This window comes from Cnephaeus nilssonii, assembly GCF_951640355.1.
Source record: "Cnephaeus nilssonii genome assembly, chromosome: 9".
Classification (NCBI taxonomy): domain Eukaryota; kingdom Metazoa; phylum Chordata; class Mammalia; order Chiroptera; family Vespertilionidae; genus Cnephaeus; species Cnephaeus nilssonii.
The window spans coordinates 59,522,034-59,547,494 of NC_137080.1; the positions used below are offsets into that span (position 1 = coordinate 59,522,034).

General features: G+C 37.8%; 1 protein-coding gene and 1 long non-coding RNA gene across 3 annotated transcripts in view; one reads left to right on the plus strand and one right to left on the minus strand.

Annotated features, from left to right (window-relative positions):
* The window catches only part of LOC307104965, a 544,872-nt gene that overhangs the window by 110,648 nt on the left and 408,763 nt on the right, over nt 1–25,461 (minus strand). The gene's annotated exons all lie outside the window — the stretch shown is intronic.
* Nucleotides 16,599–25,461, plus strand: part of PHIP (PHIP subunit of CUL4-Ring ligase complex) — a 149,630-nt gene continuing 140,767 nt past the window's right edge. Inside the window, exons 1-4 of one of the 2 annotated variants that reach the window (XM_079780278.1) lie at nt 16,599–17,039; nt 17,153–17,211; nt 17,335–17,364; nt 17,557–17,616. In XM_079780278.1, the coding sequence (XP_079636404.1) occupies nt 17,000–17,039; nt 17,153–17,211; nt 17,335–17,364; nt 17,557–17,616 (189 nt within the window). In that variant the 5' untranslated portion in view covers nt 16,599–16,999. The remainder of the gene's footprint in view (nt 17,040–17,152; nt 17,212–17,334; nt 17,365–17,556; nt 17,617–25,461) is intronic. The other variant, XM_079780277.1, reaches the window with a different exon arrangement.

Sequence of the window (25,461 nt, forward strand, 5' to 3'; positions counted from 1 at the left end):
CAATTCAGTGGAAAAAGAATTATCTTTTGAACAAATGATACTAGAAAATTTGGACATGCATATGCAAAAATTTTGATCCATACGTCACATCATATACAAAAATTAACTAAAAATGGATCATAGAACTTAATGTAAAACCTAAAACTATAAAACTTCTAAAAAACCCAGAAAATCTTGGGTTAGGCAAAAGTTTTATAGATATGACTCTAAAAGCATGGTTTTTAAAAGAAAAAACTGATAAATTGGCTTCAAAATTAAAAATTGCTCTTCAAAAGATACTATTAAGAGAATGAAGAGAAATTGGAAAGAAAGTGAAAGTTGTTATATGAACATATAAGCCACAGACTAAGAAAAAATATTTGCAAATAATCATTATATCTGATAAACAATTTCTATCCAGATGTTTTTTAAAAACCACCTCTCAGATATCAATAATAAGAAAACAAATAACACAATTATAAAAAGGGCCAAAAGATTTCAACAGACCTTTCACCAAAAGAAAAAAAAAAGAAAAAAAAAAGACATAGAAATAGCAAATAAGTACATGAAATGATGTTTAAAATCATTAGTCATTAGGGCAATGAAAATTAAAACTACAAGACAACACTCTAAGACTATTTAAAAGCTAATATACTGTACTAACATTAATTAAAAGAAAATGGGAGTAGCTGTATTAATTTCAGACAGAGCAGTCATCAAAGCAAGAAAAGTTATAAGAGAGAAAGATGGATATTACATAATGATAAAGCTGTCAATTCTCCAAGAAAATATAAGAATCCTTAATGTGTATTCATCTAACAACATGGTGTCAAATTATATGAGGCAAAAAATTGATAGAACTTCAAGAAGAAATAGATAAATCCACTAGTGTAGTTGGAGACTTCAATACCCCTCTATCAGAAATAAACATATCTAGCAGGCAGAAAACCAGAGGGACATAGGTGAACTCTAAAACACCAACAACTGGATATAATTGACATAAATAGACAACTTCATACAACAACAACAGAATAAGCATGCAGTCTCAAGTTCACATTGAATATTCACCAAGAGTCTGGGCTGTAAAACACACCTTAACAATTTAAAACAATAGAAATCAAACAATGTCTGCTTTCAGACCTGAATGGAATTAAACTAGCAATCAATAACAGAAAGACAACTGAAAAGTCTCAAAACATGTGAAGATTAAACAGCACACTTCTAAGTAACATATGGGTCAAAGAAGAATTTTTCAAGAGAATTAAAATATTTTTAACTAAATGGAAATGAAACAACTTACCAAAATGTGTGAGATACAATGTAAGCAGTGCTTAGAGGGAAATTTATAGTATTAAATGCATATATTAGAAAAAGAAAAACAAGTCAAAATAAAAAACAACTAAGTTTCCACCTTAGGAAACTAGAAAAAGTAGAGCAAATTAAATGCAAAATAAGCAGAAGAAAGGAAATAATAAGAATTAAAGCAGAAATAAAAGAAACCATAATTAGTAGATCAATAGAGAAAAACAGCAAAACCACAAGCTGTTTCTTAGAAAAGATTAATGAAATTGATAAGCTTCTAACCAAACCAAACAACAAAAAAGAAAAAGAGATTGGACACAAATACTAATATAAGAAATGAAAGAGGGAATATCACTAGAGAGTCTATGGACATTAAAATAATAATACAATACTATGAACAACTCTATGCTCACAAATTTGACAAACTAAGATAAAACGGACCAATTTCTTGAAAGACACAATTTGCCAAACCTCATACAAGAAACAGACAATCTGAATAGCCCGACATCTAGTAAAGAAATTGATAACCTTCCAACACAGAAAATAGCAGGCCCAGATGGGTTCACTGGTGAACTCTACAAAATATATAGGAAAGAAATTATAGCAAAGTTCTATAATTTCTTTCAGAGAATAGAAGCAGAAAGCCTACTTCCTAACTTATTCTATGAGGCCTGCACAAGAAAGAAGGCAGCTGATTGGTGTTTCTCTCTCATCGATGTTTCTAACTGTCTATCCCTCTCCCTTCCTCTCTGTAAAAAATCAATAAAATTAAAAAAAAGACACTACAAAGAAAGAGAATTACAGGCCCATATCCCTGATGAACATAGATGCTAAAATCCTCAATAATATTCTAGCAAATCCAGCAATATATTAAAAAGATCATACACCATGATCAAGTGGGATTTATTCCAGGGATGCAAGGCTGGTACAATATTCTCAAATCAATAAATGTGATATATCACATAAACAAATTGAAAGACAAAAATCACATGATCATATCAATAGATGCAGAAAAAGCATTCGCCAAAATCCAACTCCCATTTTTGATAAAAACTCTAAGCAAAGTGGGGATAGAGAGAGCATATATCAACATGATAAAGGCTATATATGACAAACCTACAGCCACCATCATACTCAGTGGGCAAAAACTAAAACCATTTCCCCTAAGAACAGGAACAAGACAGGTATGCCCATTTTCACTACTCCTGTTCGACATAGTACTAGAAGTGCTAGCCATAGTGATCAGATAAGAAGAAGAAATAAAAGGCATCCAAATTGGAAAAGAAGAAGTAAAACTGTCATTATTCACAGATGACATGATATTGTACATAGAAAAACCTCTAAGACTCCATCAAAAAACTACTAGACTTAATAAATGAATTTGGCAATGTAGCAGGATATAAAATTAACACCCAGAAATCTATGACGTTTTTATACACCAACTAGAGGCCTGGTGCACGAAATTCGTGCACGGGGGTGAGGTCCCCTCAGCCCAGCCTGCACCCTCTCCAATCCAGGATCCCTCAAGGGATATACGACTGCCAGTTTAGGCCCAATCCCAGGGATCGGGCCTAAACCAGCAATCGGACATCCCTCTCACAATCCGGGAACACTGGCTCCTAACTGCTCACCTGCCTGCCTGCCTGATCACCTGTAACTGCCACCCCCCGCCAGCCTGATCACTCCTAACCACCTCTGCCTGCCAGCCTGATTGCCGCTAACTGCCCTCCTGCCAGGCTTGTTGCCCCCAACTGCCCCCTCCCGCTGGCCTGGTTGCCCCTCACTGCTCCCCCCTGCTGGTCTGGTCTCCCCCAACTGCCCCCCCTGCAAGCCTGGTCGACCCTCACAGCCCGCTCTGCTGGCCTGGTTTCCACCAACTGCCCCCCGCCCCCATCAGCCTGGTCACCCCTCACTGCCCCCCTCTGCTGGCCTGGTCACCCTTCACTGCCCCCCTGCCGGCCTGGTCGCCCCACGCAGCCTGCTGTTCGATTGTTTGGTTGCCCCTCACCAACCCCCCTGCCAGCCTTGTAGCACCACGCAGCCTGCTGTTCAATCATTACTGTGAGGGCGTTCTGACCAATTTGCATATTACCCTTTTATTAGTATAGATAATAAACTCAGAGAAAGAAAAATTTTAAAAATCCCATTTACCATTGCAACAAAAAAATTAAGATACCTAGGAATAAACTTAACTAAGGAGATAAAAGACCTGAACTCAGAAAACTACAGGATATTGAAAAAAGAGATAGAGGAAGATATAAACAAATGGAAGAATATACCATGTTCATGGACTGGTAGAATCAACATCACTAAAATGTCCATATTATCCAAAGCAATCTATAGATTCAATGCAATCCCCATTAAGATAGCAACGGAATATTCACAGACCTAGAACAAACTCTCCAAAAATTCATATGGAATAAAAAAAGACCCTGAATAACCACAGCAATCCTGAGAAAGAAGAACAAAGTTGGAGGGATCACAATATCAGATATCAAGCTATATTACAAAGCCACTGTTCTCAAAACTGCCTGATACTGGCACAAGAACAGACATATAGACCAATGGAACTGAACAGAGAACCCAGAAATTGACCCAAGCCATTATGCTCAATTAATATTTGACAAAGGAGGCAAGAGCATACAATGGAGTCAAGAGAGTCTCTTCAATAAATGGTGTTGAGAAAATTGGTCAGATATGTGCAAAATAATGAAACTAGACCACCAACTTACAGCACACACAAAAATAAACTCAAAATGGGTAAAGGACTTAAATGTAAGATGGGGAACCATAAAAATCTTAGAAGAATCCATAGGCAGCAAAATATCAGACATGTCATAGCAATATCTTTGCCAATACAGCTCCTAAGGCAATGGAAACTAAGGAGAAAATAAACAAATAGGACTACATCAAAATAAGAAGCTTCTGCACAGCAAAAGAAACCATCAACAAAACAACAAGAAAGCCCACTGCATGGGAGAACATATTTGCCAATGTTATCTCCGATAAGGGTTTAATCTCCAACATTTACAGTGAACTCATACAACTCAAAAAAAGGAAGATAAACAATCCAATCAAAAAATAGGCAAATGACCTAAATAGACACTTTTCAAAAGATGACATACAGAAGGCCAAGAGACATATAAAAACATGCTCAAAGTCACTAATCATCCGAGATCAAAACGACAATGAGGTACCATCTCACACTTGTCAGAATGGCTCTATCATCAACAAATCAACAAACGATAAGTGCTGGCAAGGTTGCAGAGAAAAAGAAATCCTCTTGCACTGCTGGTGGGAATGCAGACTGGTGGAACCACTGTAGAAAACAATATGGAGTTTCCTCAAAAAATTAAAAATGGAACTTCCATTTGATCCAGAAATCCCACTTTTAGAAATACATCCCAAGAAATCAGAAACACCAATCAGAAAGGATGTATGCACCCCTATATTCTAGCAGCACAATTTACAATAGCTAAGATTTGGAAACAGCCTAAGTGCCCATCAGCAGATGAGTGGATTAAAAAATGGTGGTACATCTATACAACGGAATACTACGCTGCTGTAAAAAAGAAGGAACTCTTACCATTTGCAACAGAATGGATGGACCTGGAGAGCATTATGCTAAGTGAAATAAGCCAGTCAGAGAAAGATAAATATTACATGATCTCACTCATTTGTGGAATATAATGAACAACATAAACTGGTGAACAAAAATAGACAGAGAAAAAAATATTTTAGAATATAATAGAAGTAATCCTGTTATTTGCAGATTTTTAATATTTCCTACAACTTTTGTGATATTATACTAAAATAACTATGTTAGTACAGTTTTTGTTTTTCTTGAAATATTATTGCATGTAACATTATAAAAAAAACATAGATGGTGCCAGGTGGGTACTGGAAATATTGAGAAGAACACGTTGTAAAGCACATGATTGTCTAACCATATGCTGTATAGCTGAAACTAATGCAAAAGAATATTAAATGTAAACTGTAATTAAAAATAAAAATTTTAAAAATAAAAAAATAAAACATGTTAGAGCAACAGTAAAAAAATATATAAAGATACAAAAAGTAAGTCTCTAATCCCCATTAAGGATTATTTGTGTATTCCAATGTTACAAGAACAGAATTTTAAAGCATTTCAATAAAATATGTTAATTAAAAAAGAAATAATTGATAAGCTGGAGTTCATTATGATTACAAAATTCTACTCTGTGAAAGACAATGTCAAGAGAATTATAAGACAAGCCATGGGCTGTCTTCTAATTTACAAAACACACGTCTGTTACAATGGACTTTTACCCAAAATAGAGGAAAAAACCCTCTTAAAATTCAACAAGAAAATAAGCAACCCAATTAAAAAATGGGCCAAAGAACTTAACAGATACCTCACCAAAGAAAATATATAGATGGCAAATAAGCATATGAAAAGATGCTCAACATCACAAGTTAGCAGAGAAATATTTCTAATGTTAATGTATAGTACCATGGGATAATGCTTTTTGTTTTCAGTACTCTTCCTTGTGGCACTTTGCATTAGTTTTTGGTATAAAAGCTATTTAGGACAATGTTTTATAGGGAATAATCCTAATATATAAAAAAAAGCCAAGGGCTGTCACGACCAAAATAACTGAATGGATGACTGAACAGCAGGCTGTGTGGGCCAACCAGGCCGGAAGGGGGATTAATGAGGACAACCAAACAGCTGAACAGCAGGCTGTGTGGGGCGACCAGGCCGGTAGGGGGGGCAGTTGGGGTGACCAGGTCGGCAGAGGGGGCAGTTGGGGGCGATCAGGCAGGCAGGCAGGTGAGCGATTAGGAGCCAGCGGTCCAGGATTGTGAGAGGTATGTCCGACTGCTGGTTTAGGCCCGGGATTGGCCATCCCCCAAGGGGTTCTGGGGGTCCTGGATTGGAGAGTGTTCAGGCTGGGCTGAGGTGACTCCCCCCATGCACAAATATCGTGCACCGGGCCTCTAGTCTAAAATAACTATAGATCCCTTGTCTAGTGGTTCATCTTAGGAACCTGCCACTTGATATCATTAGCTTTGCCTTTTCTTCCCATAAAAGCTTACTATCAACTGAAGATTAGTAAATTTTAATGTGCATTTGTATGCCCCATCACATTCTAAAATATGAAACATGACTGACTCCATTGTTGACTCTGGATCCATCAACCATTAACTTCTGTTCTTTAGAAAGTTACTAAATTCTTTCCTTGCTATTTCTCATTTCCTCATTACTAAAATTTGCTTATATGTCCAATAAAACATTGCTATTATGTGTATATGTGCCTTATATTATATATACATACCTACCCATACATCTAAGTATGGTTTTAGTAGAAGAAAAATAAGAACAGCATGAAGCATGACTTTGAATTCTGGTTTAGATGATGGAGTATGTAAATGCTATGCTCACCTCCATGCATGACCACATCAAAAATACAACTAAACTACAGAACAACCATCACTGAGGACCACCTGAAATCTAGCTAAATGCAAGTCCTATAATTAGGAAAATATAAGAAGCAACATTGAGACTGGTAGGAGGGGTAGAGACATGGAACTGTCTGGTCCCACACCCACATATGGTGGTTAAAAATCAGAAGGGATATCTTGGCTGCAGTGGTTCTCCCTGAGATGTGAAGAGTCCCAGCCTAGGGTTCTAGTCCCAGGAAGAGAAGTCCCCATAACTTCTGACTATGAAAACCATCAAGGATTGTAGCTGAGTGAGAGAAGAGCTCCTAGAATCCTACGTGTTCCACTAAAAAGGCTCACAAATGGACTCATTCACTTACAGATTACGTGCTCTGAGCTCCAGCACTGGGGCAGTAGCTTGAAAGGCAGCAGGGACATACATACAGGGAGGAACTGAATTGTCCGACTTCAGGGTGAGGGCTGAGGAGACAGTTTCTCCCAGACAAAGGTGCTGGCAGAAGCCATTGTTCCTTTGCTGAGCCCTCTCCTTGCAAGTGTAGGCAGGCACCATATCTGAGTCTACATCAACCTGGCTAACACCTTTGGCCCTGCCCTGGTGATTCCTCAAGACCTCACCCCACCAATTTGCTGGCCCACCCAAGCTGCTTCCAGTAGCTTTTCCATACAAACACCCTGTCTTGGCTCTTGCTGTGGACTTTCCTAAAATCTCTCAAAGGTTCACAAACACCAAGCAAGCAGCATCTGGCCTCAGTGTGCCCTGAACCTCTTACTAAGCAGCTCAAAGACCAGCATTAGTGGGAACCAGCCTCAGATCCCAGCAAGTGGCAACCATCTATAGATTCTTTTGTAGCTCATACACAGTGGCCCCAGACAGGGCATAGACAGCATCTGACCTGGGCCTGTACCAGAGCCCCTCTCAAGAGGGTCCAGAACCAATAGACCCAGCAGCCAGCTTCAGACCACACCAAAACAGCACCCAACCATCTCCATAAATTATACACCCAAAGGGAGGAGTCAGCAGGCATCAGAATCCTGCTAAAGTGAATCCTGCTAAAGTGAATCCTGTGTCAGAAGGTCAGCCGCTGCAAAACAGTTCCTTTACTGTAGTTACAGCCAGTCCTCACAACCAATCAGCCTAAGGGTCAATCCCTCCCACTGATGTGCCCACAGCAATCAAGGCTCAACTACAACAAAAGGGCACACACAAACCACACAAGGGACCAACATGGAGCATTCGGCTCAGGTGACTAGGGAGACTGCACAACTGGGCACCCAAAGGACACCTACTGCATAAGACCTCTCTGCCAAGACCAGGAGATATATAGCAGCTCTACCTAATACATAGAAACAAATACAGGGACCATACATCCTTCATTTTAAATAATTCTGTAATGAAGGCTCTGAAAGGACAGAGCTAATGTCCAAATGTTACATGATATTCTGGTGTTTCTTTAAATACAACACGTATTTTGTTTTCTTCCTTTAAGTAAAATATCCTGTGAAATTAGGGCAAACTGAGGTCATTGTTAGGAACCAACTTCTATATAATAAAAGCCTAAGCAACTGTTATGGTAGAACAACCAGAACGACTGGTCGCTATGATGCGCACTGACCACCAGGGGGCAGATGCTCAATGAAGGAGCTGACCCCTGGTGGTCAGTGCGCTCCCATGGGGGGGTGGGGGAGAGGGGGGAGCGCTGCTCAGCCAGAAGCTGGGCTCATGGCTGGTGAGCTCAGTGGCGGTGGCAGGAGCCTCTCCCGCCTCCGTGGCAGTGCTAAGGAAGAAGCAGCAAGTTGAGTGGTAAGGAGCAGCAAACAGGTGGGCGGTAAGGAGCGAGGGGTCCTGGACTGCAAGAGGGATGTCCGTCTGCCGGCTTAGTTCCAATCCCCCCTCTCCAGTGCATGAATTTCGTGCACTGGACCTCTAGTACTAATATAATTCTAGAAATGACCATAGTTTCTTTATCTAATAGACATATGCCAAGGAAAACAATTGAATGTGTTAAGTGCCTGCTGTATATTCTGAATTGTTGCATATACTGGGGACATAGAAAACTAAAATGGAGAGCTCGTTCTACAGAAAAAATATTAGTGAATCAGAACGATATAAAACTGTAACATACCTGAAAGCTGTGCTACAGTTGAGACATACGAAAGGGGTTCTGGAAACACAGAGGATGAACACCTAGCTATCTGCTGGGAGGAGAGGCATACAGGCTTTCTCAAGGAAGTGAGGATTAGGTCGTGACTTGAAAACTGTATGAGAATTGGTCTGATTCTGAGATGAGGAGTTCAGAAAGAGAGACCAGGATAAGCAGAAAATGGAAGGAGGGCTTAGTTGAATAATTATTTCCATATAGGAGGAGTTTAGAGTGCTTCTGGTCCAGTGGGTAGAGTTGAGTGGGAAGAGGTTGAGGAGGGCAGGTGATAAGGGATCTCATGTCATAGTAAGGATTGTCCAGGAGTTCATGAAGCATCATTTAATGAGTTTAAGCAGTTGAGTGATATGATCTGTGTTGTTAGCAGTTTACATTTCCAACCATAAGAGAACTTCTTTAGAAAGGATCCCAATGACCTTGTCCAGCCAATCAATTTCCAAGGCTTAATACAGTGCCTAGAATATGATAGTTGCTTGAAAAATGTTTAATATAAGAGAAAGTAAATAGATAAATCAATCAATCAATGTCAGAGCTAACCTAGTTAAAATTTGCTTCTGGACTACAGATCAAATTTTTTACAGGGGTAATGTTAAGTTTTATTTTAAGACATTTAAACAAAAAGGGGGTGAAATATAATTGACCAAATGTGGATAATTATGAATGCTGGGAATATGATACCTGGTGGGTCATATTTCTGTTTTCTTTACTTTCTCAAACATTTGACATTTTTCCAGAATAAAGAGGCTTAAAAAAATTGCTCCTGAGATAAGAAGAGCTGATTTCTAGGTTCCAATGTGTTGAAGCATAAATATTTTAGTTTAAAAAAGCTAAACTTTTAAAGAATAATATGTTTGTACTTTTTCAAAAAAAAGAAAGTAAAAGAAAAATCATGGACACTATAAAAAAGTTTTGGAGTCAATGCAACCCTTGATTTCTAGATTTGTAAGTTTTTGATCTAATGTTGGCTAGAGAACTTCTTGACTTAAACCTTTTCATAGTTTATGTTATAAAACTGAAACTACTCTGTTAGAAATTAGTTGTTAAATTTCTTTAAAATATGGAAATTATATGCTCATTCCAAAACGTACTTTGAAAAAAATGTTTTCATATTAATCTATATCACACTTGATTACTTCACAAAATTTGTTATTTTGTAGTTACTAAAAATAACTTGGTGGAATTTATTCCTGCTTGTATTTGTAAAATATATACACTTTGTACTAAAAACTATATATATATAGTTTTTATATATATATATATATAAATTGTTTCTATTTCAGGAATATGAATTCTTTATATTTAAATTTAAAAGGTATGGATAGCTATTGATTCATACCTCTTTCAGTCCATTCAATAAATTGAGTTATTGCTCCTAAATAAAGTTAGGTTTTAATAATTGATAATTTCTGGAGACTGGCCAGACTATCACTGAAGTCTTTGCTTTCCAGGTGTAGAGGAAAGTCTCAGCTGCTTCAGATTAGCTCTCATATCTACCATCAGCCTCTGGTGAACTGGTATCTCCATGTATTGGACACAATGTTGTACACATGATGGTCTGACTGAAAGCCAGTGTTGTAAATGATGATTTCAGTTGATGTACAAAGAGAAAGTAAGAATGCTGCAATGAGAATAAGATAGAAGTAAGAATGGCAGATGAAGACAAGGGACAGAGAGTAAAGATCGACTTTGGGTCCCTATTTTAACTCATATGATTTTGCCCAGGAAAAAAGAAACGGTTTCACAGTAGTAGTACAAGTCACCAAAACTTGTGACAGAACTTCTTATTTTTATTCTTACCATTAAAAAAATTCATTTCTATTAAGATAATTTCTTAATAATAAAAAGGAAAAAGAAGAGCCGAAACTGGTTTGGCTCAGTGGATAGAGCATCGGCCTGCGGACTCAAGGGTCCCAGGTTCGATTCCGGTCAAGGGCGTGTACCTTGGTTGCGGGCACATCCTCGGTGGGGGGTGTGCAGGGGCAGCTGATCGATGTTTCTCTCTCATCGATGTTTCTAGCTCTCTATCCCTCTCTCTTCCTCTCTGTAAAAAATCAACAAAATATATTTTAAAAAATAAAAAAAATTTTTTAAAAAAGGAAAAAGAAGAGACCACATAAGAAACTGGCTGAATAAAAGGGAAATGAGCTTTGTAATTATCCTAATAGAAAAATGCTATGTTAATAGGCATTTACTAATGTGTGTATACATTTTTTTGGGATACCCTACACATGCTTCACAAACAGAAAATTCTTGCTGTTTATTACTTCATTTCTTTCCTATGGAAAAGCAGAGGAAGGAACTGTTTTTTCCTCTTTTCACACCCGTTGTGTAAATCATCTCTCTAGTCTTTTGTCTAATAAGCAGGAGAGCTAAAAATAAGAGATACTGAATATCTTAATGTGTGACTGTCTCAACTAAAAGAAGCAAAGAATAGATTGCTTCATATTTTAGAGCTATTAAGGTCTGTCCAAATTAATTGTGTATCTTACTTCGTATATTTGGTTTACCATTGGAAACTAAAGTTTGAGTGATGGAAGAGAAGGAAATTTGTAGAGATGCTGAGAAAACCGAAAATTTGCTGTATCAGGGAAATATGGAAATCTTATACATATATTTACACACACACACACACACACACACAAAACAAAACACCAAAACACTGAATGACAAAAACAAGTATAAAGTGTAACATGTGCAAACCAGAGAGGTGAGGATGGCAAGAGAAAAAGGCAATATATTTTTTCCTTCTAATACGGTACAGCTTACTTGATATTCTTAAGAAAGATGTTCTAGAATAACGTTCAGCTACATTATACTGATAAGTGTTGAGAGGAAATAACACATATGTCCTTACCAGTAGATCTCATTTAAAGGCTACATTAGTTTTTATACAAATTATTATCAGTTGGTAAGTTCTGATGAACATTAAAAAATCCACTATAACCATTTCACCCACACCAATATTTTTATGCACTCAAATGTAAGCATGAAAATTATGAATGCAATGGAATTTGTAGGTGTAACCTCAAAACCAAATTATAAGCTTTTCTTAAATTTTGAACATATACATCTCAGTTGAAAGACCTACTTGCTATCAACAATATTTTAAATTTTAACTGTATAATAGAACTCATTCTTTAGGGTAGAAATAGCTAACCACTACTTCAACAAATACACATGACTATAGCTATCAAAGGGAACAAAGTACAGAGGCATAAGTCAAGATCTTTGCCAAGTATTTAAATAAGATAAGAAAAATAGAGGCAATTTATAAAATAAGGTCGTAAATTAGACAGGCCTTCCTATAGGAGTTTGGAAAAATGGAAACCCCATTTTTTATTAAAAAGTCAGTTTAAATCTAAATTGGCTTTTTTTCAATTTTGAGTTGGATCTTACTTTCATATATGTCTTACTCTCACATCTGAATCTCAAGTCAGACTTGTGGCCACTCTGAAGATCTTACTCTTTCAAACAACCATTCTCCTTTCCCAACAACAGTGTCTGCTTTGGTGTCCTTGATTCTGAGTGTTTTTATTCTGCAGAGATTCCTCACTAACTTGTCAGATAAACCTCCCCCTTTCCTTTCCATGAATAAAATAATTTTTCTTCTTTGGGGTCCTTAGTTTACGAATTTGGGTACATGTAAAGGCAAGTTACTACATAACTCTTGCCATCAAATTCCCTCTTAAAAGCACATTGATAATAACTAGCATGCTTTGTTTAACACACCACCACTAGCAACTGCATCCCTTCCCCCGAGTCTATCATCTCTCCTTCCACTGTTCTCAGATCAGTCCAGCCCACTCTCCATCCATCAGACATCTTCATATGATACAACATGCCTACAGACTTCTCCTTTAAGTTTCTTGCCATCTGGAACAGCTTTTTCTACTCCATCTACTGTTGCTTTAAATCTTGGGGGAATATGTTCTAAAATTGCTTTTCTACGTTAATCTTTGTAAGTGTACTGTTAGATCATGAAGAGATGTTAAAAATAAAACATATATGTCCATGAAGATATATCTTTCTTGTGCAAACTAAAACTTACATTAGAAAAAACAAATTCCAAGCTCCTAGGATTATTTAATTTAGAGGAAAAAAAGTTGAGTGGTGAATTACTAATAACATTTAAATAAGTAAGGGATTATTTGATTGTTGGTAACGAGCTAATTTTTGTTAGATTAAAAGGAACTGTGCTCTAATTTAAGTGAAAAGCTTTCTCAGTGAGATATAAGGGAGACAATACAAATTGTTAAATAATGACTTGGCTTACTCTATTCTTTCTGTAGCAGCTAAATAGTATATCTGCTCATATTTCAAATTTGATATATATTCAAGCTTTATAATGGGAGAAGAATATGTGTGTTGAGAGAAAGTCAGAGAGATCTGAGCAGAAACATACAATATTGGGAGCAATCCAGAAGAAGGAGTGAGGTGTATTACACAAGATTCTTTTGACAGCTGTATTTTGTTGTCAGGACAGATGAGCATTAAAAAAGGAGGTAGTTTTGAAGAACAGTGTTTTCTACTTTTCCATTTCTACATTTTATAGCTATAAAAAAAGCATAATATCAAAATAAAGACGGGATTTAATATATAATTTTAAAAGTTTTTTGAGCTATGTATTATTTCATGCTAGTGGAGATAAACCAATTTCATACATGTGGTGGAATCCTTTTATTTATAAATACTACCCTATCTTGTTCCAGAAAGAACTTGAATGGCAACAATTGATTATTTCATTAGAATAATAACTTACCACAATCAAGACAAACTTTTTATAAAGTATTTATCTTGTTTCATGTGATGCCAAGTGAAAACAAGTGATGAATTTCACAGAAATTTTTCTTAAATTTCACATTTCAAGAAAAGTTTGTAATTCTCCTAAAGAGACTACTATAATAAAAACATGAATCATTGGTTTTCCAAACTTTTACTATTTTTGTTAGCCTTCTTATATAAAAGGCATGAAAATCTTTTAAATTAACACTTTATTTTTGAAGTCCATGAAAAAGTTAAAATAAACAAATAGAAAGGGATATAGATGGAATCTGAACTATTCTTATATGCAAAAGAGAAAGCTGAGAAAAGAATTGCAAGTGCCATCACCTTGGGAACTAAAATACAGGACTTCAAGGTAAGATTTTCTTTCTATATGATATGTGCAGTCTTTCTGTATATACATGCACAATAAATGACTTAATAACCCTATAGTTATCAAAATCCAGAAATGTATTTTATGTTTAAAGAAATTAAAATGTTTTAAGGAGTATTACATTTAAAAAACTAAGTAAAATTCAATTTAACATCCACTGTTAAAAAAAAACACAGTTTATTTGGCTTAAGAGAAGTTTTAATTTTTAGCAATTAATATATATTTTCTTAAAACAGACTGATAGTTATAAATTAGTTCAAAGGCAGCCATCTTCAAATTAGGTCTTTGAAAAATAAGCTATAAATATTGTCAAAGGTTAGTCAAAATGACAGAAACATCATATTCAGAAAACTTCGAAGGGCTATTTTCCTTAAAAAATTTAGGAGCTAAGTATAGTAGCAAACTTAGGGAAAGCTTTTGTAGCTTCTAAATGGAAAACATACATGAGATAATCATACAGCTTTCAATGTTTACATAACAGTCACAAGATATATGTGGAAAACTTTACTCAGGGTAATTTTATATTTCATGTCATAATTTGATTTTATTTTCCTTCGCAAGGATAAAACATCTATTAGTAAGAATCAGACTAATACAAACATTTCAAAACCACAAGATTCTAACTATAATCCTTAGTTCTTGAAATCTGTTTATTTGAAGAACATCATAATATAAAATATTACACTTATTGGAAGAATACAATACTTTTAAAAAAGAAAAGATAGACTAGAAAGCATCAATCATAGAAATAAACAGAATTGCATAAAGGCATATTAAATGTCTGTCTTTTCAAACCTAATCATGTAGAAGAAGCTACTTTACCTATAATAGTTAGAATGGAATTACTGTCTTTAAAAATGCAAATATTTTCAATATTGGAAGGATAGCCATTTCAATAAATAAGTTTCTCTGATAATTAAAATGCAATGGGACAACTCTTTTTTATTTGAATTAAGGTTGCTAAAAAAGGCAATTTTTATATCGTATTATTCCAAGGATGTCTAGTCTTTTTTTCTTCTTCATCATATGTCTGATGATTTCTGGATGTTTTAGTATAGGGCATTACACAGATGCAGTCTTGCAGTGCAGCTCAAGGCAGTTGCAGCAAGTATTTCTCACTAGGAATGTTAAGGAGCTCAGCGGGTACAAGGCTTGAGGAAACAATCTAGAAAACCACAATACAGCTTGTTGGTCCTTTCCCCCACGAATAACCTTTTTTTAGACCACATTCATAAAATGCAGTTTATTATCTAAAATTTTTAAGGAGAATCTTTTGTTAAATGTTAACAAAAGAACGACTATCCTAGTTCCCTTTAAAATGCAATCCTTAAAAACAAAAATCAACTCTCAAGTCTTTTGGAAAAGTGCTTTAAATCATCTGGAGATAAATATCACTTAGTGTCCTTGTTTTCTAACAAATGGCTTTTTCCATTGTTTCCATTAATTTCACCCATATTCGTTTTTTAACAAACAAGGCCCTTATCCTCGTCACAAAACGCAGATGTAAGATTTAGCATATAAAACCGGTAATTACACACTAATTTACGAAAGATTAATTTTTTCTTCTTTTGTCAGTTTTCAAGAAGTCTTCCCGTGATTAACTGTAAACAGGAACGGTTTACACCTCAAATTAGAAGCCATTAATTAGCATGACGAAGTCAACTACAAGATACACAGATAATTTAAATTATTTAATCACTAATCAACCGGGTTAAAGTGTAGTATGCTGTTTCAATATCCTTCGGAGGTTATTGATCTGTCACTAAACTACCTCCAGATCAGTTAGGATAAATATCAGTGTTCTTTCTTTCATGTTTACATTATTCCTTCCGGTAAACACTTAAAAAAGCTTCAAGGTTCTTTAATTCCCAAACCCCTCATTAGCCGTCACTAGCCTTTTTGTAATCAGGAAAAAGAGTATCTGAAGTACAGATCAGGAGTTCGCTCTGCCCATATAACAATAACAGCATTTTTTAAATGTACGCTTAAGGCAATGGCAGTAATAATAGAAGATACATGCATAGGTGGCTTCAGCAAATAACGGGCTAGCAAACGCAAGTGCTTCACAAAAAGAGCCCGAACCTTTATTGCAATGTAAAGCACTGGAATACATTACACTTTGCATAGGTTGCAGAAACAAACGCAGGACGAGACTTACACAGATGCCAATCCGCAGCATTTATACACATGCACATGGCAAGAGACAGAAACCAAACACTATCATTCAACTCGGGCCGGGCGGCGCGATCCCGAGTTTGCACAGCGTGAGAGTGCTCTCTGCGTGTGTCTGTGTGCGTGCGTGAGAGTGAGACCCATCCTCGGGGCATGTCCCCTCTTTGGGCAGTTTTGCTTCATTTGTTTCCTATTTCTGCTACAGAGAAAGTAACTTCCATCTCAGCGCCAGCCAGCGCCACTGAATAGAGCGGTGCTGCGGCTCCGTTTGCGTCAGATCCCTCCGCGGAGCCAGCCCCGGCCCCCTCCCTCCCGCGATCGGCCTCCACAGAGAAAGCGCCTCCCAGCCAACCCGCGGCTCCGGCTCCGGCTCCGGCTCCGGCATCTTCTCCAGCTGGAAATAAATAAACAAATCGCACCTTCGGCCGGGGAGGGGTGGGCGGGGGGTCTCACCGCGCCGGGCGCGGGGTCGCTGGGGGCGCAGGCACTCCTTTTTCTCTCCAGGGGGCGGGAGCGCGGGCCGGGGCCGAGCCTGGGGCCGGGAAGGCGGCGGACTCTTTTCTGCGGCGGAGGGATCCGCGGCGGAGGCGGCGGCGGCCGTAGCCGCTGCCTGAGAGTTGTTGTTTCCTCCTCCTCCGCCTCCGCCTCCGCCGCCGTCGCTTGAATGGTGGAGCCGAGGCTGGGCTCGTGAACACACAGTGACAGCTATAGGGCAGGCGGAGGCACCATCCCCGCTTCCCCTCGGCGGCGGGGTGTCCCGCCAGCGGCCCTGAAGTGACCCATAAACATGTCTTGTGAGAGGAAAGGCCTCTCGGAGCTGCGATCGGGTAAGTCGAGGGGCTCCCGGGGCCGCTGGCACCGGGCGATTCCGCTCGCGGTCCTCCGCCCCCCGCCGCCCGGCCGCTTAGCCCGTGTCTCCCTGTCCCTCTCTCCCGCGCAGAGCTCTACTTCCTCATCGCCCGGTTCCTGGAAGATGGACCCTGTCAGCAGGCGGCTCAGGTACGGCGGCGCGCGGCGCGGGCCGGGCCGGGTTCGGCGCTCGCGGGCGTGGGGGAGGGCGGCGGCGGCGCGGGGCCGCGGCCCGGGGCGCGGGGCTCAGCTCTCCCCGCTTTGTTGTTGCAGGTGCTGATCCGCGAGGTGGCCGAGAAAGAGGTAAGGGCGGCGGCGGTCCGCCGCGTCCTGCCGCCGCGCGGCCGCCCTTGGGCCGCGGCGCCACCGCTGCCGCCGCCGCTGGGGCGTGGGGCGCGGGGCTTGGGGTCCCCGCCGGGGCGCGGGGCGGGCGGGGGAGGGGCGCGGGCGGGCTGGGGCCGGGGGCCCGGCTCACGGGACGCCCTCTCCCCGCAGCTGCTGCCTCGACGCACCGACTGGACCGGGAAGGAGCATCCCAGGACCTACCAGAATCTGGTGAGACATTCACGTCGCGGAGCAAAGAAACTTTTCCCCGACTCGAATAAAAATTGAATTTCCCGCAATTTTTTACAGAGACAAAAACTTGGCCCCAGAACGTGAAAGCTCCCAAGGCCGGGGGGGACGTTGGGAAGTCGGCGCGGGGGCTGCGGGGGGCAGTGGCCGGGGGGACCTGCACCCCGGGACCGTAGGGGCTGCAGACAATTTATTTGTGATATTTGGTTAATGTGCTAGAAATAAAGATACGTCATGAGTGTTGTGCAGTGCAAGGCCGGAGGAGGAGGGGCCGGCGCGCGCGGCCGGGCGGGCGCGGGGGCGCGCGCGGCGCGGCGGCGGCGGCGGCGGCGGCGGCGGGAGCGGCGCGCGGAGGGCGCGCTCGCCGCTCTGCTCGCGCGGGCGGCTCGGCGCTCTCCGGCCGCACACAATGGCTGGTGACTAACAGCTCCGAAGTGGCATTAGCATTTCACAAGCAGGCTAATCGGCGGCAGCGGAACCGTGGCAAGACGCTATCTATTTTTTTTATTTTTTTTTCTCCTTCTTTGGTCTCTTTTTGCTTGCTTTAAATTCAGAGCTGTGATTTTTGTCGGAGGGGTTCGGATGTGTGATAGTTGGCCTTCAGAACATGCTGCGTTTACCAAGACAGCGTTCGCAGAAGTGTAAAAGCCTGTGATACCCTAAAGCCAGAAGTTGAACAGGCTTTTTTCTAATTCTGCTAATTCCGGTGTTCTGCCCCTTGTCCGATGAACTGTTGCTGGAGGCCACCGAAGCGTTTTTATTTTTAGCCACGTATTTAGTGACGGTGGAACTTTGGGAGTAGAAGTTTTCCAATATATCTTGGGATCTATTTTGTTAAATAGTTTTAAAATGCCTACTACTTACTTTTGTGGGTTTTCAAGATGAATATTTTAGTCATTTGTAGAAATTGACTTCTAAACGTGGACCTGTTACTTTAGGATTGTGTCTGTGAAAAGAAAGGTATCTGGGAGTTACATTTTCCATGTTCTTTTCTCCTAAACTGATTTAGATTATTTGTATGAACGTGTGTGTGTGTGTGTGTGTGTGTTGGGCAGTTAAAGCACTCACTCGGGGCAAATCAAGCATTTAAAATTTATGCATGCATTGATTTTCTGAGACATTTGCCACTGATGTTGTGATGTAGTTAATGACTGTTACTTAATGAGGGCTTCTGAAATATTTGGACGTTTCAAAGCTCTTAGAATTGCATGGCTCGAGTTGGGTGAAGGCATGACATGATTTTGATTTGATGACTTTTCTTTCATTTGGATGTAGAACATTTAACGAGCCTAAGTCTCTTATTATGATTTAATATAGGTTGCTGATAAATGCCTACATCGGTTGAAATAAGCAAAGGCACTAAGGTTTAGTAAATTTGATGGAAACTTTTAACAGTTTGCAAGTAGTGATTTAGGCTAGTTTCATTCAATACTTGGCTAAAATGAATAGAGTTTGAAGCCAACTCAAATTCATTAACTTAAGTATTTAAATTTTTAGATTGTAATCTTTGACAAAATCTGAAGTGTCTTGCTTGTTACTCCAAAAAACTATAAAGATTATAATTTTCCTTTTTAAGAATTGGGCAGATTTTACAAAATTCATCTTTACATCTTATAAAAACCAACAACCCCCAAGTTCTTAAAGATTGCTGTGTTTTCTTGGAGACAGTTGGTAATGTTAGATTTATATTTTTAAAATGAAGTGGCTAATGATATCTGGCCAAACAAGGGGAATGTCTTATCCTTGTAGGAGTATCGTTTGTTTTCTCCAGTAACAAAAAAGGGCACCAATGTTGATTTTTATTTAATTTAATTTTTTGAGAGGGTTTCTTGTCTCTCATATATTAGAGCATTTATATTCCTGACTCTTTCTCAAAACTTAGGACACAATAAGTAGAGTTTTCATTGGTGTGTTACTTATTGACATCCGCCTATTTCTCATGGAAGTGGTTCTTACTTGGAGTGTTTTCATCCTTATATTAGAACAGTCATGTTGGCATTTCATGAGGCAGTTAAAATTCTCATTAGAATTCAGAGTTCTCTGGATCATTTTCTCTTTTTATTCATTCAGCATGTTGCTCACTCCGTATCTACTGGCTACAAGGCATCATTCAAGGTGCTTTCATATTCATCAAACTATATCTAGGTGTGTAGGTATTCTGTTTAACTGACTTTTTAACTGAGATTTAGTTAGCTCTAAAAACATTTTGGAACAGCAGGTATCTGAGCACATTCTTGTTTAATAGTAAGTGGGATCTTGAATTTTATGTCTAGGTGAACATGCAAAACTTTGTATTCTCTATTGTCTTAATTTATTCTTATGGCTTAAACATGTTTAACTTCGTTGCCTATCAAATTGCTTTTATTTGACATTGATTTGAAGACTATTTTGGTGAGTGAAACTAAAATAACTATTTTTGATAGGTAGTTTCAGTAGTGTCTACCTGTACCTGGAAATTTGTTGTTACATTCCTGATAAATGAATAATATTTTAAATGGAAAAATTCATATGTCAGATTGAAATTTCTAGAAAATTTATTTAGGATGGGAAGTTATTTAGGATGGGAAGTAATAATTGGTATTTATGAGCTTAAAAATAGGTGATTAGTATCTGCAATCAGCCTACAGATACAATCAGTGATTGAGTTTTGACCAAGAGGAAAGTGGAGATTTATGAGCAGTTTTAAAAGTTTACAGATTTTTTTTAAAAATTGATGTGTTTATTTCAAGTGTGATTGACAAAACTTCATTGTGATTATTCCCCTCTACCTTAAGATTTAAAATATTTTTGATAGGAAATTAAAACATTTTTTTGGCTCTATGGTATATGTCTAATTAGTTTTTTATTTTTAAAAACAGGAGGTCGATTTAAAGCAAAAGGGCATTTTAAAAAACTTTTATCAGAATTCTTATTTTTTAAATGGAGTGAGGCTTAGGAGACAAACTATAGAATAGGAAAACTCAAATAATTTTTGGACAATTATTTATTTCTTAGTTTGCATGGTGGAATTAGTTGGTTTGTTAATTTCCCTTTCTAGTCGCCACCTTACTGGTGGTTGCATATTTATGAAGAGATCTTGACACAGAAATTATATGCTTTTTTACTAGATTTGGAACTCGGATCACATTTCTTGATTACATGGCTTTTTTTCTTCTTCTTTCCAAAACAGGATTCATGTTTTGCCAGTCTGTTAAAATGATATAATACTTACTTTATGTTTTGTAGTGGTATTTACTTTTCTTAAAATGATTCCACTTTATTAGAAATCATTCTATTTAAGTGAAATGATTCAGAGCCAGGAGATGTGGGACTGTGATCTTAGCCCTGCCAGCAGTTAACCTGCAGGTAATCTCCAGCAAGTCATTTCTGTGGGCCCCAGTTATTCATGAAATAAGTGAATTACAACTTTTCTAATCTGAAAATCTGTTTTTGAAATAGAAATAGCAATACATTGTCCCTAATAGTTCAACTCTCCTTTTGGAGTTTTATTATCCAAAACACAGAAAAGTAGAAATAGAGAAATTATGCAGATTTTAATATTTTATAAATGCTTTTGATAGTGCCATTGTTAGGTTGTAGTATGATTTCTCTTTGCAAGGATGAAAATTTTTGAGACACCACATTGTCCACTGCCTCTTTACCCTATAATTTAGTATGTTTTTTGATATGGTTTAAGTATTAGGTTTAATAAATTATTGGTGGTCTTAAATTCAGAGATGAATAGGAACCATGGATAGGAATTACTTAGGTATGTATCAAGTATACATTAGAGTGTGCTGATTAATGTGAAAGTTAAGGTAAAAAATATAGGAGACAAGTTTTAGGGAAAAAATATATAACACTTTAAATGTTTTTGAATTGGAATCTCATTCTATATTAGAGATAACATAGTACTTTTCAAAACTTAACCAGTATAATTTGGGGTGGGGTGTGCCATATGAAGTAAGTGTGTGTTGCAGTGTTTCCATTTCCTTTTTTAGTAGGATATCAATGAAATAGTAAGCTTAGCTTGGTAGCCTCTAAAACAGGGTTTTAATGTATCATGATCATCATAACAAATGAAGTGTTAGCTGAAGTGGACAAAACTACATCTTTTCTTATACATGCAATTATTATAATGGTACTTACATCATTATTTTTAAAAGTGAGACATTTACAAACATTTCAAAATTAAGTAAGTACCTATTAAAATCTTAATACCCTTGAATTGGCATTATGTAAAGAGGAAGTTGTATTATCTTCTCCCTAACTACACAGTGATGTTTTAATTGTTATGGGGTAGAATAGTAAGTACTGCAGGAGTCTGTTTCCCAGTCTACCAAATGGGCTAATAATAGCACCTACATTGTAAGATTCTGTGAGTGATAACAGACTGGCACAAGTCACATGCTAATAAGGGTTTGTGTTTGCTATTACTAGAACTATAGTAGTTGTAATAAAGTTGTTCCAATTATAGCTTTCTAATGTATTAATGTTCAATTTAAGAAAAACATTATTTCAGAAACAAGTATACATAACTTTTTGAACATAACAGCTACAGTATAAAAAAGGGCACTTTAAAACTTCAGAAAATACTATTAGTATAATTACTTTTAGATTCAAGAATAAAATAATTAAGCCTATGATATAAAAAAGTATAGTAAATACCAAAAATAATTCTTTAAAAATATTGGGTAGAATATCCAGAAAACTTTTGATGGTCTGTATAGTGATTCAAACAAGAGTATTTTTCTGTAACAACATTAAGAAGTATTTCGGTGTTTGAAATATCCAGAATTGATTAGAGGATATACGAAATTTTTTTCTTTTGATAGGTGACATTTAGGAATATGTGAAGGATCCTTGGCTGTTGCATCTGACTCCTCCTATCCAGAGATTTGTGTAATTTAAAATCATCACAATAGTTTGTATTCTTTTTTGAAATTGTCAGTGTTTTGCCAGTCTGGCTTAATGCTATGTGTGTTTTTAATTAAAGAGTTAAATAAAGACTTTCAAAAATTCTTAAGTGTACATTAGGTTAAATACTATGAATATCAATTTTTCAATCTATTGGTATTTCTTTATTAGATAACTATAAACTCCTCTCACTTACTGCAGTCATACTCCTCCCTCCCCCCGCCCCCCCCCAAGTTTGTGGTTATATATCATATCACTACAGAATTATAGCAAATAAAATTGTATTTCACCCAACTTATTCTGGGTAAATAATACCAAACAGGTTGATTTTATTCTTGCTAGTAATTCCCTCACAAAATTTTAGAATTCAGAGTGTTGTAATACTAAGCAAAGGGGCAGTTATACTACACATACCCATTTAGAAACACTTCCTATTTTAATGTATTTTTAGTTAACTTTAAGAAAGTCATTACAATGAGTGTATCAGAAAAAAATAATTAGCAGTAAAAATTTAGGTTAAGTTGCTTTCATAATTATATCTAAAGTGAAAAAAGACTATTTGATAATAGGAACCAAATTGAAAATTTTAAAATATATATATTTTATTGATTTTTTACAGAGAGGAAGGGAGAGGGACAGAGAGTTAGAAACATGGATGAGAGAGAAACATTGATCAGCTGCCTTCTGCACACTCCCCACTGGGTATGTGCCCACAACCAAGGTACATGACCTTGACCGGAATCGAACCTGGGACCCTTGAGTCTGCAGGCCGACGCTCTATCCACTGAGCCAGACTGGTTAGGGCCCAAATTGAAATTTTTAGAAATAAATTTAACGTGTAAAGTTACCAGTTTCTGTGTTTTTGTTTTGTTTATGAGCTGCTGTTTGTGAAATGAGTAATTTATGAAAATTAATAAATTATTTAGGAATTATTAAATATGTTACTGAGCATATGGAATATAGACTTCAAGTATTTTATAACAGATTGGGGGAAATGATAGTACTTTTTAAAATTGAATTTGAGAATTGAGGGTACTGAAAAATCAAATTATGATAATGCACATTGAAATATTTAGGTGTAAGAAGCTTTGGTCTCTAGAGAGGCAGTCATTAGGTTTAAAGCAGGTCTACCTGATACAGCTTCTACTTAGTTAAAAGTAATTGAAATTGTAAGAGACATGAGATTTGTAGTATAAGGTTTAGTAAGTTATTCATGACAGCATTAGTGGTGGCAGCCTTCTGCAAAGGAAGCACATAAAAAAATCCATGAAGTGATTCTGGACTCCACACAGCCTGTTGTCATGGTGGCATGAGCCATTTGGTCTCTGTCATGGATAAATAAGAGGCACATAGTCTTCTCAGAGGTTATAATATAAATGCAAGAAATATTTACCTTTGCTTTTGTCACTTGGTTCTAGTTTAGTTTTGGGGTGTGGAAATAATAAATTCTAGGCAACTTGGAGAAATATACATTTTCTCAAACAACTTTACTGCTATTGTATATGTGGTGTTAGTTATTTTGAGTACAGTGTTTGAAACTGAAACATTACTAAAAATGAAACTGGGCGTTCTCTTAAAATTACTTATTTTGGCATCTTAAGCATAAACTGTTTAAGAATTTTTCACCTTTAAATTAATAGATACGAACTTTTTCAACAGAATTATAAATTTGAATTTTAAATTACTAAATTAAGTATTTTAAAGAGGATTTTTTATTGTACAAATTTTGCTTAGCAAATATGTCTTGATTTAAAAACAAAACTTCAAAGTGTATTTAAATAGTTAAGCTTTGTTGTGTTTCAAATTAATTTTTATAGATCATCTGTTTTGAGGAAACCTTAATTCTGGATAGGTTTGGGTGTTTTGTGTTGTTTTTTTTTAGCAGAATATAGCTTGTGATGAATGAATAAAATTTGAAAGAGCAATATTTCATTTTCTTTAAATGAAAAATTTTTATTGATAATTGTGTTTATCATACTAACTGAATTATCTAAATGAATTCTTAGGTGGTTGACTACATTGTGAGTATAAGACAGTCTTTCAAGTGTGTTTATTCACAGTTACGAGTAAATAGACCACCAAGATCAATTTTGACACCTAATATGATTCTATATTAATTTTATTATACTTCTAATTTATAAAGAAATCATAGGCAAGTAAGAGTACTTCTGAGAGCAGTTTCCCAGCTTAGAAGATTTGACTTGAAAGTGGTTATATGGGTTCTAGTAAGTTTGGAATCACGAAATGTGACAATGTGGGGGGTGGGTAATGTTTTGAGAAGGAAACTGTAATGTAATAAAAATAACAGTTAACTTGAAATCGGGAGATCTGGGTTTGATTATTGTTTTTCTTTTTAAATGTATGACCTTGGACATCCTGCGTAACCTTTGGACTTCAGTTTTCTTTACTTGTGAAGTGGGTAGATACTTGTTTGTGAAGATAAATAAATTTGGAGAATACTTGGCAGTGTGTGTGTGTGTGTGTAGAGAGAGAGGTAATATGCAAATTTGTCCAGGACGCCTTTACAGTCACGACCGGCGCGGCTCGGAGCACGCCCCCCACCCCAGCGGACACACGGGGGGGGGGGGGGGTCTCTGCGCGTGAGCTGCAGAGGAAACACCTTTTCTGACCTCTCATTGGCTAAGCTCCCTAAGGGCTCCTGGACTGTGAAAGGGGGCAGGCTGGGCCGAGGGACCCGCCACCCCAGTGCACGAATTTCATGCACCGGGCCTCTAGTCCTATATAATAAAAGCCTAATATGCAAATTGTCCCCTCGTCTGGAAGTTTGACCAGTGGGCGGAGCTAACCAGCCAACCACCCTTGGCCCCTCCCCCAGGCCAGCCCCTCCCTAGCTGGCAGCGGTGGCAGGAAGCCGGGGAAGGGGGGCCCCGACTGGCAGCCGCTAGGGGCCCTGCCTGTGCATGAATTTCA